The following is a 14,991-nucleotide window of genomic DNA, read 5'->3' as shown; positions in this document are numbered from 1 at the left end:
TTCTTTAAATATATTTTTGACATTTAACTCTAAGTTAAATTTTTTCTATAAATAATTTCACATCTCTCTAATATTCCAAATCCCACAACTTCCTTCCTTAGTAGTATTTCTTTCTCGCTCAAAGGGGAAAAAAAAGAAAGTATTTGGTTTTTCTTCTTCAAAAGGCTCTCAGCTTTCTTTTGATTTCTACCAAAAAATGGCCATCAAAAAATCAAATTACAAGTAGCCACAAGCAGCAGTATTGAAGTAAATTATGAAAAGGTGTTCGAGTTTAGGGTAAGAAGCACGGGTGTGACGACAAGGACTACTCTCCGGTTGATGTACCGAAAGGATATTTTGTAATTTACGTTGGAGAGAATCTAACTCGATACATCATACCTATTTCTTTATTGACTCATCCCTGAGTTCCAATGCCTCCTTCGTTGTGCTGAGGAAGAATTTGGCTTTGATCACGACAAGAGCATCACAATTCCATGCGAAGAATTCATTGTCCAATCACTCACTTCCATGATCCAGTAGTGAAGTGCTTCAATAAAAAAAAAGAGTAAATATTAATTAGGTGCAAGATTTTGTACAGTGAACAAGGATGGGACCCAAGATGAAGCTTTCGCCCGCCCGATGCAACCTCGAGATCGGTTCTTCCAGTGTTTCCGAATTCACTTTAGAGATTGAACAAGTGTCATCAATCTAAGACGTGGGTTAAGCAATTAATTATTAGAAAATCTTGGATTTTTTACATGTTAGTTACATTATTCAATGTGCTAGGAGAGCATGCGTATGTAATTTTAGTTTCAAGTCTCAAATCACCCCCTTATAATAAAAATATCCACGCACTTATAATCTTACATACCTCTTAAATAGAAAATCGAAATCTGTGGCGGTTACTGTGGTCAAAAGTTGCTGCTAGGAGAATAGTCAAAGTTGCCAAAAGCAACTTTTGACAAAATCAAAAGTTGCTGCTATGAGGAAGAATTGTCAAAGTTGCCAAAAGCAACTTTTGACAGAAAAACTCGCAACACGTTTACAAAGCGCGTAAAAATTTCTTTTACGCGTTTTGTTCCTCTTATAAATAGAGGGCATTCTGCCCTCATTTATATCATCCCAGAAAAAGAGAGTAAGAATACAAAGAGAGTTTTACACCAAGATAAATATTGTAGTCTTGAGTGTCCTCTTTAGTAGTTGTTCCTTTTACAAGAGAGAAGTGTTAATTGTTGTTTTCTCCTTGTATTTGAGAGCTGTGTACTCCACAAAATATAGTGAGATCCTTCTACCCCGTGGTTTTTCCCTTCTATCATTTAGAGGGGTTTCCACGTAAAATTCTCGTGTCCAATTTATTTTCAATATTTTTCATCATATCAAACTTTAGTTGTGGTACTTCCTCACCCCAACAGTGGTATCAGAGCCCTCGGTTATTCTGTCTATTTTATGCAAAGATACTACCTGTGAATAGTAACTTTTCATGAATAGTAAAATTCGGTGAATAGTACTATTCACGTGAATAGTAAATTTCGGTGACGGTACAGTTTGTCACGATTGTTCGCAAAAATATTCAGAAACGATCTAGAAGGGTGTGAAGCAAATAACAATGTCGAGTACAACAAAGTTTGATGTTGAAAAATTCAATGGGACTAATTTCTCATTGTGGAAAATGAAAATAAAAGCGATATTGCGAAAAGACAATTGCTTAGCTGCAATTGAAGGCAGGCCCGCAGACTTTGCTGATGACAGCAAGTGGAATGACATAGACAGCAACGCAGTTGCTGATCTACACTTGGCACTGACTGATCAAGTGTTGTCTAGTGTAGCGGAAAAGCGGACGGCGAAGGAAATATGGGATACTCTTACAGGATTGTATGAGGCCAAGTCTTTGCATAATAAAATCTTCTTAAAAAGAAGATTGTATACTCTTCGAATGGCAGAGTCCATGTCAGTTACTGAACATATCAATACTTTGAATACTCTGTTTTCGCAACTTACAACAATGGGTTGCAAAATAGAGGGGACTGAACGTGCGGAGCTTCTACTTCAAAGTCTGCCTGACTCGTATGATCAACTTATCATCAACCTGACGAACAATACAGACACTCTAGTTTTCGATGAAATTGCAGCTGCTGTCTTGGAAGAAGAAAATCGGCGCAAAAATAAGGAAGACAGACAAGCAAGTTCGCAACAAGCTGAAGCTTTGATGATGGTGAGAGGAAGACCAACGGAACGTGGCCCCAGTGGGAGTCACAATCATGGCAGATCTCAATCAAGGAGTAAGAAGAATATCAAGTGCTACAACTGTGGCAAGAAAGGGCACTTCAAGAAAGATTGTCGGTTCAAGAAGAAGAGTGAACACCCTGAGCCATCAAATGCTCAAGGGAATGTTGCATGTACCTCGGATGATGGCGATATTTTATGCAGTGAGGCAATATCAAATAATGAAGGCAGAAAACGTTTTGCTGATGTCTGGATCATGGACACAGGAGCAACATGGCACATGACTTCCAAGAGAGAATGGTTCCATCAATATAATCCTATCTCAGGAGGATCTGTGTTCATGGGAAACGATCATGCTTTGGATGTTATTGGTATTGGGTCCATCAAAATAAAGATGTATGATGGCACGATTCGCACCATCCAGGAGGTACGACATGTAAAAGACTTGAAGAAGAATCTATTGTCTTTAGGACAACTAGATGATAATGGATGTTCATATAAGACTCATAGTGGAGTCATGAGAATATCCAAAGGAGCGCTTGTAGTGATGAAAGCAGAAAAACTTGCTGCAAATCTATATGTGCTTAAAGGTGAAACACACCAAGAAGGAGAAGCATCAACCGCGTCAGCAAGTTCACTTGAAGAATCAACGATGATGTGGCATCGTAAACTTGGCCATATGTCGGAACGAGGTTTGAAGATTCTTGCTGAGCAAAAACTTCTTCCAGGGCTCAAAAAGGTTTCACTACCCTTTTGTGAGCATTGTGTTACCAGTAAGCAAAATAGACTGAAGTTTAGCAGTTCCTCTGCTAAAAGCAAGGAAATACTAGATCTGGTTCACTCTGATGTCTGGCAAGCACCGGTGGAGTCTCTAGGAGGAGCGAAATATTTTGTGTCATTTATCGACAATTACTCCAGGAGAAGTTGGGTGTATCCAATCAAGAGGAAGGCAGATGTTTTTTCAGTTTTCAAAGAATTCAAAGCGCGGGTGGAACTTGAATCTGAGAAAAAGATCAAGTGTTTGAGGACAGATAATGGAGGAGAATACACTGGTGATGAATTTAATAACTTCTGTAAACAAGAAGGTATTAAACGACAGTTCACGGTGGCATATACTCCACAACAAAATGGAGTAGCAGAGCGGATGAACAGAACCTTGTTGGAACGGACAAGAGCTATGTTGGCAACTGCAGGGTTGGAAAAACCATTCTGGGCAGAAGCAGTCAAAACCGCCTGTTATGTGATCAATCGCTCACCATCAACCGCAATTGATCTGAAAACGCCAATGGAGATGTGGACAGGAAAACCAGCTGATTATTCTCGCTTACATATATTCGGAAGTCCTGCTTATGTTATGTACAACACCCAAGAAAAATCAAAATTGGATCCAAAATCCAGGGAATGCATTTTCTTAGGGTATGCTGATGGAGTCAAGGGGTATCGCTTGTGGGATCCCACAGCCCGCAAGGTGGTAATCAGCAGGGATGTTGTATTTGTTGAAAACAAGATACAAGCAAAAGAAGGTAGCACTTCAAAAGAAAAATCAGAGACTACTACAGTTGAAGTTGAAGAAATAGAAGAAGTTCCAGTTTCTTCTGAAGCAGCACCAGAGCACGAAGAACAAGAGCAAGCTGAGATCGAAACTGCAGAAGTTCGACGGTCAACTAGGGAGAGAAGAGAACCAGCTTGGCACTCAGATTATTCTATGGAGAGTAATATTGCATACTGTCTATTAACAGAAGATGGAGAGCCTTCAACCTTTCAAGAAGTTATGAAAGGCCAAGAATCATCTCTGTGGGTGGCAGCAATGCAAGAAGAAATTGAAGCTCTTCATAAAAATAAAACATGGTATCTTGTTCAATTACCACAAGGAAGGAAGGCCATTGGAAACAAATGGGTCTACAAGATCAAACGCAATGGTAATGATCAAGTGGAGAAATATCGTGCAAGATTGGTGGTAAAAGGATTCGCTCAGAAAGAAGGTATCGATTTCAATGAGATATTTTCTCCAGTGGTTCGACTCACAACAATTCGAGTGGTCCTGGCGATGTGTGCTACATTTGACTTGTACTTGGAGCAGTTAGATGTCAAAACTGCATTTCTTCATGGAGAACTTGAAGAAGAAATTTATATGCTCCAACCAGAAGGTTTTGAAGAACAGGAAAAAAAGAACTTGGTTTGCAGGTTGAACAAATCTCTATACGGTCTCAAACAGGCGCCGAGATGTTGGTATAAGAGATTTGATTCCTTCATTATAAGCCTTGGATACAACAGACATAGTTCAGATCCTTGTGTTTATTACAAGAGATTTGGTGATGAAGACTTTGTTATTTTGTTGTTGTATGTTGACGACATGTTGGTAGCAGGCCCCAACAAAGATCGTCTCACAAATTTAAAGGCACAGTTGGCTAGGGAGTTTGAAATGAAGGACTTGGGACCAGCAAACAAGATTCTAGGAATGCAAATTCACCGAGACAGAAATAATAGGAAGATTTGGCTTTCTCAAAAGAACTACTTGAAGAAAATCTTGAGACGCTTCAAGATGCAAGACTGTAAGTCAATTTCTACCCCACTTCCTATTAATTTCAAGTTATCCTCAAGTATGAGTCCTAGCAATGAATCAGAGAGGATGGAGATGTCTCGAGTACCGTATGCATCAGCAGTGGGAAGTTTAATGTTCGCCATGGTATGTACAAGACCTGACATTGCACAAGCAGTGGGAGTGGTTAGTCGATACATGTCTAATCCTGGAAGAGAGCATTGGAATACTGTTAAGAGGATCCTAAGATACATCAAGGGTACCTCAGATGTTACAATGTGTTATGGAGGATCTGACTTTACTATTAAAGGTTATGTTGATTCAGATTATGCAGGTGATCTTGATAAAAGCAAGTCCACCACAGGTTATGTGTTTACTCTTGCTGGAGGAGCTGTAAGCTGGGTTTCAAAACTGCAGTCTATCGTGGCTACATCTACGACGGAAGCAGAATATGTAGCAGCTACACAAGCTAGCAAAGAGGCAATATGGATGCAGATGTTATTGGAGGAGCTCGGGCACAAACAAGAGAAGATTGCTCTATTTTGTGACAGTCAGAGCGCTTTGCATCTTGCAAAGAATCCGGCATTTCATTCAAGGACAAAGCACATACGAGTTCAGTATCACTTTGTTCGTGAGAAGGTGGAAGAAGGCAGTGTGGATATTCAGAAAATTCACACTAATGACAACCTAGCAGATATGTTTACGAAGCCGATCAACAGTAATAAGTTCATATGGTGTCGATCTTCTATTGGCCTAGCAGAAACGTAACATTGCAGTAATTGGGTAGAAAGGATGGTGTGAAGACTTAATTGATTCTCAATTAAATCTTCAAGTGGGAGAATGTGGTCAAAAGTTGCTGCTAGGAGAATAGTCAAAGTTGCCAAAAGCAACTTTTGACAAAATCAAAAGTTGCTGCTATGAGGAAGAATTGTCAAAGTTGCCAAAAACAACTTTTGACAGAAAAACTGGCAACACGTTTACAAAGCGCGTAAAAATTTCTTTTACGCGTTTTGTTCCTCTTATAAATAGAGGGCATTCTGCCCTCATTTATATCATCCCAGAAAAAGAGAGTAAGAATACAAAGAGAGTTTTACACCAAGATAAATATTGTAGTCTTGAGTGTCCTCTTTAGTAGTTGTTCCTTTTACAAGAGAGAAGTGTTAATTGTTGTTTTCTCCTTGTATTTGAGAGCTGTGTACTCCACAAAATATAGTGAGATCCTTCTACCCCGTGGTTTTTCCCTTCTATCATTTAGAGGGGTTTCCACGTAAAATTCTCGTGTCCAATTTATTTTCAATATTTTTCATCATATCAAACTTTAGTTGTGGTACTTCCTCACCCCAACAGTTACCCCATTCAACATTTTTGTTTTTGTTTTGAGCTCTAACTAATTAACTATGGCAATAAGAAAAAGAAGAGAAAGAAAGAAATGTTAAGTAAGATGCAAAAGTTTATTCATTAAAGCATAATGCCGTTGTCCACAAAAAAGACAATGCAGGACATTATATAAAAAAACATCATTTTTACTAACATAATGCCACTGTGAACTTCTTTTACTATGAAACTTGAATGTAATGATTTAATGATAATCAGTATGGATTTTATAGTGAAAAGTGCAGAGCGTATCAATTAGATACATCATGCTAAATCCCATTTGAAGAATTTACAAGAGAAGACGTCTCAAATTCTTGAACACACATATTTCTTGTCCTCACACTAACTTTTGTTTTTTTTAATAAAAAAAATCAATACAAGGACAAGGCAACCAGAGTATTATATCTGAGTTCATATATAGGAACTCATTTACTTTTACTCAAATATATATATATATATATATATATATATATATATATATATATATATTAAAATATTCACAAAATATCTTAAAGTGTTTGAATGTGAACTCAGTTATATATTATTGAATATTAACTTGAGATCGTTATAGGAATCAATAAACTTCATATTCTCAATTCGCCTTCGCAGTTAGTTACTCTAGTGTGCCTCTTCTTATTATCACCTGTTGTATCGTATATTGTTGTGATTATACTTAATATGGATTCCATAGAGCTGAATTCTCCTTATTCCAAATGCAAACAACGTAACAAGGTGTACTTTCTTCGAGAATATCTTCATCTTTTAAAGCAATTTTAAAAATGCATACAAGTCAAATAATGTTAATTGACTGGTAATTTCTTGTACTTAATTGTCATGCATCATATTCTTTAGAACAACCCATTGTTCGTTAAAAACATTGTTAGTACGTATATATCATCCAATTAGTATAAAGGTGTTTGTTGTTGTCTCACTTGAGAGCAAATCCTCTGTATATAATATTTCTTTGTTTCTTTTAAGAATACGTTTTGTTTCTTCTAATTAAAACAAAGATAAATAAAAATGCAGTCCATTTGAAAAAGAGCCTAAGATGTGGGACATTTTATTGAACCGTACGAAATCGGAATAAATGTGTTTATCGATCTATTTGTAGTCGCACAAGTAGGTCAACATCAAGAAATACGATTTAATTAATGAATTTACTTGCTTGCTGAATCTTTCAATTAATTCCACCTAGAAATTATCCAGATTCCACAAAGCTTTATTAGAATTAAACAGGTTTGTTTCTTGTACTCAAAACAAACTAAGTTATCTAATTGTGTTAGTGCAAGATGTCATAGATTCTAATATCCCTTGAAAACTCCCTCCTTTATTTTATTTGTTATTGTGGTACAAAAAATATTCGTGCAAGATATTAAATTTTTTTAGTTCGGCTCTTAATTCCTTTATAAATAGCATCACATATATCCCTCTATTCCAAACATCACCTTCTCTCTAAACAAAAAGAATACTTGGCCTTTCTTACTTATTCCTTATAAAGCTCTCAACTTTCTTTAGATTTTTTCTAGAAAACACACAACAAAATGGCCATGGGAAAATCAAACAAGCTACCACAAACTGCAATTTTGAAGCAAATTTTGAAAAGGTGTTCGAGCTGGAATAAGAAGAACGGCTGTGATGATGAATATGAACTTCCACTTGACGTACCAAAAGGACATTTTGCAGTTTACGTGGGAGAGAACAGAACTCGATACATCATACCTATTTCTTTATTGACTCATCCCGACTTTCAATGCCTCCTTAGACAAGCGGAGGAAGAATTTGGTTTTGACCACGACACGGGCATCATCATTCCCTGCGAAGAATTCGTTTTCCAGTCACTTACTTCCATTCAATTCAGTAAAAAGATCTTGAATATTAATTAGGTGTAAAGTGAATAGAAGTAGGTGTTTTTTATGTATCAGGATACGCCTTTTGAATAGAAGAAAGTGGGAGAGCGAGGTTATTTCGATAAATCGATGCATAAGCTGAGGCTCTCATGTTTCACAGATCCTCTGAAAAAGTAAGGACTCATTGGGAAGTTAGAAGTAAATTAAAAGGCGGGTAAAACTCACCAGAGGGGGCACACATTCATGAAAAGTGAAATGTCTTAATCTATTTAATTTGCCGTTTCGATACCAATGTCTCTCAGTCTATTTGCATTTTTACTGTTTCCTTTTGAATTGTAATCTACGACTAGCAGTGTATTGACATTATTGTTTAATAATGCTACTGGTTACGTAATAGCAATACTGACATTCTACGGCTCATACATATATTGATCAAGATATAATTATGGAAATAAAATGTCTCTCTCTAATCATTTAAACTTCTGGATAGGTTAGTTATTGTTAGAATCAACGCTTATCATCATGTCAAAATCTATAGTTGATACTAAGGACCAACTTTATTCTTAATCCCACCAAACAAGCATCATGTTCAATCACGATTCCGACCTCGGACATCCCAGCCCCTCTTGGGTCTCGTCATAGCCAAGATGTTGGTGTGATCCGACAGTTACATAATTTAACATATTATTATCATAGCATATAGAGGTTTTGGTTTCAAGTGTTAGAGTTACTCTTATTTATCTTTTTACATGTTTGGCCCATAAAAGAATAAATCAGCTTAGTATAACTTTGGCGCCCGAAAGGTTTCATGTTCAGAGCTCAATTGACTATTATAAAAGAAAAACGATAACTTCTTTTATATATATATTGTCCTCCACAAACAGGAAACTATAGGGTTTAATTTCCGTAACAGAAAAGTTCATTTTTATAAAGATATTAGCCGTTGTCAAATATATGAGAAGCTAGTAATATATAATGGTACTGCATTTTTGTTTAAAAAACGCGACGTCGCAAATTTTTCAACACTTTTTCAAGTAAGACAAATAAATTAAATGGATACAACTTAATTTTCGTTATTCCAAGTACAAATAAGTAGAGGTATATACCCTCATGAAGAAACAAAGGGCTCGTATTCATGTTAGTCAAATAATGCTAACTGACTGGTCATTTCTTTTGAGGAAAGAATTGATATTTGTTAAAATACTAGTAGTACTATTATTATTATTATCGTACAAACATCAAGGTGTTGGCTCCCTAACTCTTGTGTAATGCCTATATTATACTAATTTAATATTTTTGTCTTGGACAGTGTTACAAGGTTTATTTTTATGCCACCTATGAAAGTGAAATTCAAGAGGGGGAACAAGAATATATACGAGTAAATCATGCAGCGCTCATATTTAAAATAGGAATAACAGCATGTAATTAAGTCAAATTAATTAATTCTAATTGACTGGTAACTTCTTGTACTTGGCATTATGATATTCTTTAGAACAACCAATTTTTGGTTATTATAATATTGTTAGTATTATCCAAATATATATTACAAAAAATACGTTGATTTGATTTCTTTTAAAACAAAGATAAAATGAGAATCGCACAATTTGGTTAACATCTAGAAAAACTATCTAATTGATGAATCTTTCAACTCCACCTAGAAATTATCCAAACTCCACACAGCTTACCTAGTTACATTCTTAAACCAAAAATAGGTGTCTTTCAACTTAAGTGATCTAATTGTATTAGTGCAACATCTCATAGATTAAAAAGGGCAGCCCGGTGCACTTAAGCTCCCGCTATGCGCAGGGTCCGGGGAAGGGCCCGACCACAAGGGTCTGTTGTACGCAGCCTTACCTTGCATTTCTGCCAGAGGCTGTTTCCAAGGCTTGAACCCGTGACCTCCTGGTCACATGGCAGCAACTTTACCTCCTGGTCTCATAGATTCTAATTAATATATACCTTGAAAATTAACTCTATCTTCTTTTTTTATCGTGGTACGACAAAAAACGAAAATTATAATTAATTAATTATACAAAGAGATTAATTAAAAAACTTTGGCTCTTCCTCCATAAATAGCTTCACATTTCGTTCAAAAAAAACAAAATCAAGTATTGGTCTTTTTTATAAAGCTCTCAATTTTCTTCAAGAAATTAAAACATACAAAAATGTCCATTAGAAAATCAAACAAGCTACCAGAAGGTGCAGTTTTGAAGCAAATTCTAAAAAGGTGTTCGAGTCTGGGTAAGAACTAAGAAGCATGATGAAGATCAACTTCCCCTTGACGTACCTAAAGGACATTTTATAGTTTATGTGGGAGAAAATCGAGCTTCATACATTGTACCTATTTCTGTTCTAAATCACCCCTATTTTCAGTGTCTTCTCCAACGGGCGGAAGAAGAATTTGGGTTCGATCATGACATGGGCATCACCATTCCGTGCGAACAAGTTATTTTCGCCACTCTTATTATTTCCATGCTTCGGTAGTATTATTATATTCAAGTACTTGAAAAGAAAAAATGATCAGTGAATATTAATTAGGTGTAAGATTATGGACCAGGATTAAAAAGTTTGTACAAAAAATCTTGGATATTTTTATTTTTGGATAATGTCTCTTAATCTGTTATCCATTTTCGATATCAACTCAAGATTTATCATTATTGTTCTAGGCTCCAATTCACTATCACAAAAGGAAAAAAAATGTAAATTTAGAAACAGTTTATTTTCACTCCAAAAGGAAAATGTAGAAACAAAATAAGTTATTAAAATTATAGGCCATTGCCAAATTCTCGTTTGAATAATTTTTTAAAAGAGAAGACATTCTTTAACAAATTAAAGACTTTCTCGTTCTCACATGACATTCTTTTATCAGAACAAACGCATTTATCGTATATAAAGAGTTCTTAACTGATATTATTAGTAATAATAATAATAATAATAATAATTTATGCCATAAGTATCTCCATATTTCGCTGGGTAGGATTCGACAATGAATTTGAGTCGGTGATCGTAAAACTTTCTTTTATCAATCTTGATTAGCACATAAATTTCGAAACTATGAATCTAGTTGAACCGGAGAGCCCCAAAGACTTTGTATCAGAGAATTAGGTACCATATGAATAGGCCTAACGTACAAATTTATGTCATTCTGTATGGCTATTTATTTATCCCAAGTGCAAAAGCAAAACAAGGGGTACTTTTATCTTCGAGTACATCGCTCATTTTTTAAATGCTAAATGACTGTTATTTTCTTGTACTTGACATCGTATTCCTTCGAAGAATGAATAGATTCTGAAATGATCGTTGATTTATTTGCATTTTCTTTCTCTTTGTAAACATCTAACTTTCTCTGTACTTACTACCTCATTCGATAATATTTATTTGTATTACTTTCCTTTTTAATCAATTTCAAAATAAATGGCTTTTCCCTTTTTTGGCACTTTTTATTTCTAACTTTTCACGTAACATCTTTAAAATCAAAAAATTAAAATGTATTTTGGTATATTCTACCTATCTTTAATTTAAAATTACAAAGTTCAAAAGTTCATTTTGCTGTCTTAAACTCTGGATCAATCAAAATTAGATAAACAAATTGAAACATAGGGAAGAAGTATTACATATGCAAGAACAATCCATCAGTAAAAAAGTTGGCGCCCAAAGTACATAATCTTGTTTGTTTTCTTTTACAAATACATTGGTTTCTTCATAAACAAAGATAAATAAGTTGGGATCTTCCTCCATAAATAGCTTCACATCTCTCTATCCCAAACAAAACCATTACTACTTGTTTATTAAGCATAAAGGTCTCAAATTTCTTTAGATTTATTCAAGAAAACATACAAAAATGGCCATCAGAAAATCAAACAAGCTATCACAAGCTGCAGTTTTGAAGCAAATTATGAAACGGTGTTCTAGTTTGGGCAAGAAACAAAGCTATGATGATGTAGATCACCTTCCGGTTGATGTACCAAAAGGACATTTTGCAGTTTACGTAGGAGAGAACAGAACTCGATATATCATACCGATTTCTTTGTTGACTCACCCTCTGTTTCAGTGCCTCCTACAATGCGCTGAGGAAGAATTTGGCTTCGATCATGACATGGGAATTACAATTCCATGTGAAGAAGTTGTTTTCCTAGCATTAACTTCCATGCTCCGGTAAATATTAAGTTAGGTGTACGATTTTTTTTGAGTGAATCAGATTTGTAAAAAGAATGTTGGATTATTTTTTTCTTGTAGTATTGGTGCCATTTTTTGGCATCCTCTGAGAGTATTGTGAATGTCTCAACTTATTTTCTATTTATACAAAGTCTCTAAAACTATATGGTATCATAGTCAATATGTAGTAAACCCGTTTATCACGCTCTGGTAAGGTATTGATTGAATTACTAAATATTCAAATTCTAACCAACTAATCAGGCAATATTTCAAGTTATATCTTGGCCAAAGTAGATAAGTTGAATGGTTTCAGCACAACAAGAAAAATTTATCGTCCAACATTTCGTTGAGAGAAACAAATTTTGGTATCTGTATTCATTGAAGTATTGTCTTGTGATTAAAAAAGCACCAAACTTTGTGGTTGCTACGAATCACTTCTAACTAATCAACTGTACAAGACAGATCTCGTGGTTTTGTATACAAAATTGTGAGACCTATAAAAAGGAAAAAATAATCTCAACTATATTCTCAAATCCTAAACTGAGAAGTGATTTCAATGAAGATAGCTTCTGGACAGGGAATTGTGACACCACCCATTGGATGGTCGAAGCCAAATTCTTCCTCTGCTTGACTTAGCAAGTCTTGAAATGATGGTTGGCTCAAGTATGATATCGGTATCACAAATCTCTTCCTCTGCTTCTCCCCAACATAAACAGCAAAATGGCCCTTGGGGACATCCAAGGATGTCGATGACTTCTTGATTATACGAGGAACACGAATAGTCATGATGTTTTAATGAAGATGAGCAGCAAAAGATGAAGAGAGAATTATTTAAAATCCTGAAAGCACAAGAAAGCTTTGAGTTGTTTTGTGATGGTAGCAACTTCTTAAAACATGTTTATATAAGCCTTTGGCAAGTCATAAAATCTCATAATTTGTGGTGAAGAGCCATTTGGTTTGTGCATTAGTGGAAGACAATGACATCTCAATAACCACATGGTCCTGCCTTCCAACTAATCGACATGATTCATTACTTTAGCTCATACAAGTTCTACAACAATTGGTCCTACCTCTTTCTCATACATGAAACAAATTCATAAAAATCGGTGCATTATGATGAATTGTGTCCATTAATATAAGAACTACAACAGAAACAAGCCAATCAGACTTAAAGATTGTACAGGTGAAGAGTCATTTGATGCACTGTTGCTTGACAATAGCAGATGAATTATCACATGGTTTTGTTATCCAACTCATTATCAAGTATTTATGACTCTAGGCCATCGTGCCTGAAGATCAGCAGGCCCCATTGTTTTTATGACATGATAGAAAACACAAGATCTTTAGAAATCAAATTGATAACAACAGGCAATCGTCCTCTAATTATTCAGGTCCGGACCACTTGGTCTGCAATTTGAAATAAATTTACTTGAAAAATCTGGCAACTTGTCTGGTCCCTCATGCTAAGTCATTATGTAGGATCAACTTTCCAAATTAGAATTACAGGAGTTATTTCAGCAAATTTTCCAAATAGTAGAGAACATAGATGTTTACTCACTATTAACCTGTCCCGGTGTCTGTAGTTTCCAAATTTCCATTAAGAGGATGAATGTGTATATCTTAAGAATTAATTAACTTACATACATTTTAATCAACAGTGGAAATGTTGCTGAAAATTTTTATATTGCAATGAACTATTCCATCAATATATGGAATAAATATGGAACCATAGAAGTACAAAGGTTCATTACTTCAATTTCTTTTGAAGTAGAAAAATGTGTCCGTAGTCCACCTAGTTAGAGAGTGGTAACTCTCCTCATTCTAACATCAACTTACTGTTTCTTCTAACTCCTAAACAATACATACTCGAGATCCTACGTTAAAGCTTTACAAAATTTTGAAGCAAAAACTGGGGAATGGTTAATTTCCTTCTCACTTCCTCAAGCGACGTGTGAGATCAATGAACATATTCTCACTGCAAGGAATTGTGAGACCACCCATTGGATGATCAAATCCGAATTCTTCTTCAGCTTGACTGAGCAAGTCTTGGAATAAAGGTTGACTCAAGAATGATACTGGGATCACAAATCTCTTCTTCTGCTTCTCCCCGACATACACAGCAAAATATCCTTTAGGGACATCTCCAGATGTGGAAGATTTCTTGATTATACGAGGCATACGAATAGCCATGATCTTTTAGTTTTGATATAGATGAGAAGAACTACTAAATACCTCAAAAACAGAATTTTTTCTTTGAATGTTTTCAAGTTTTGCTGAGAGCCGTGGTGGTAGATACTCTTGGAATGTGTTTATATAGGCTAAATGGCAACTCGGAGATCCTGTTGATAGTGATGAGTTATTTCATGGGGCACCCTCCAGAAGACAATAGCACCTTAAGTAACATGGTTTTGCCTTCCAACTAATCGTCAAGGTGTTGAAACGTAAGGACAAATTTGTTGAAGATAAAGGGCCTACCTTTCCCTGATGTTGGAAGATAGAATGCCTCACAATCAAATTGCTAAAGAAAAGATGTATCTTTGAGTTATTAACATACACCTAGACATTTCTTGTCATTAACATAGTTTTCGAGTAAAGCAATTTCCATCACCAGACACTACTAGAACTAAGGAAAGTGAGATGTTCCAGCCATGCAAGTGCTTTCTAGCTAGGTCCTGAAGTTAATGCAAAATGTTCCTAAATCAATAACACATAATTTATATATGGAGATTTAGGAGCTCTTTCTTAGGATTATAACAAAAAAACACCTAACAGAACCGACTTACATATTTGACTAATTAAGGGAATTAAATTATGCATTAGGCTTTGAACAACAAACTGATCTAGCAGAAGAGAACAATTACTAACTGACTGGTC

General features: G+C 35.4%; 4 protein-coding genes and 2 pseudogenes across 4 annotated transcripts; 4 read left to right on the top strand and 2 right to left on the bottom strand.

Annotated features, from left to right (window-relative positions):
* The first annotated feature begins 93 nt into the window (after positions 1-93).
* On the top strand, positions 94-818 carry LOC129885376 (auxin-responsive protein SAUR50-like; annotated as a pseudogene).
* Positions 819-7,656: 6,838 nt separating this feature from the next.
* On the top strand, positions 7,657-7,998 carry LOC129887433 (protein SMALL AUXIN UP-REGULATED RNA 12-like). The gene has a single exon (XM_055962534.1). The coding sequence runs from the start codon at positions 7,657-7,659 to the stop codon at positions 7,996-7,998; it is 342 nt and encodes a 113-aa protein (XP_055818509.1).
* A 2,129-nt stretch (positions 7,999-10,127) lies between these two features.
* LOC129885378 (protein SMALL AUXIN UP-REGULATED RNA 12-like) lies at positions 10,128-10,446 on the top strand (annotated as a pseudogene).
* Positions 10,447-11,616: 1,170 nt separating this feature from the next.
* On the top strand, positions 11,617-12,126 carry LOC129885377 (protein SMALL AUXIN UP-REGULATED RNA 12-like). Its single transcript, XM_055959631.1, has one exon. The coding sequence runs from the start codon at positions 11,804-11,806 to the stop codon at positions 12,119-12,121; it is 318 nt and encodes a 105-aa protein (XP_055815606.1). The 5' UTR covers positions 11,617-11,803; the 3' UTR covers positions 12,122-12,126.
* Positions 12,127-12,410: 284 nt separating this feature from the next.
* On the bottom strand, positions 12,411-12,984 carry LOC129885380 (auxin-induced protein 15A-like). The gene has a single exon (XM_055959633.1). It carries the CDS (start codon positions 12,901-12,903, stop codon positions 12,646-12,648), a length of 258 nt encoding a protein of 85 aa, XP_055815608.1. The 5' UTR covers positions 12,904-12,984; the 3' UTR covers positions 12,411-12,645.
* An 804-nt stretch (positions 12,985-13,788) lies between these two features.
* LOC129884460 (auxin-induced protein 15A-like) lies at positions 13,789-14,387 on the bottom strand. Its single transcript, XM_055958756.1, has one exon. It carries the CDS (start codon positions 14,305-14,307, stop codon positions 14,050-14,052), a length of 258 nt encoding a protein of 85 aa, XP_055814731.1. The 5' UTR covers positions 14,308-14,387; the 3' UTR covers positions 13,789-14,049.
* Between the last annotated feature and the right edge of the window lie 604 nt (positions 14,388-14,991).

The sequence above is a fragment of the Solanum dulcamara genome, chromosome 4, assembly GCF_947179165.1.
Source record: "Solanum dulcamara chromosome 4, daSolDulc1.2, whole genome shotgun sequence".
Classification (NCBI taxonomy): Eukaryota; Viridiplantae; Streptophyta; class Magnoliopsida; order Solanales; family Solanaceae; genus Solanum; species Solanum dulcamara.
Note: the sequence above shows the minus strand (reverse complement) of the source record. Positions and strands in the feature narration are given on the sequence as shown.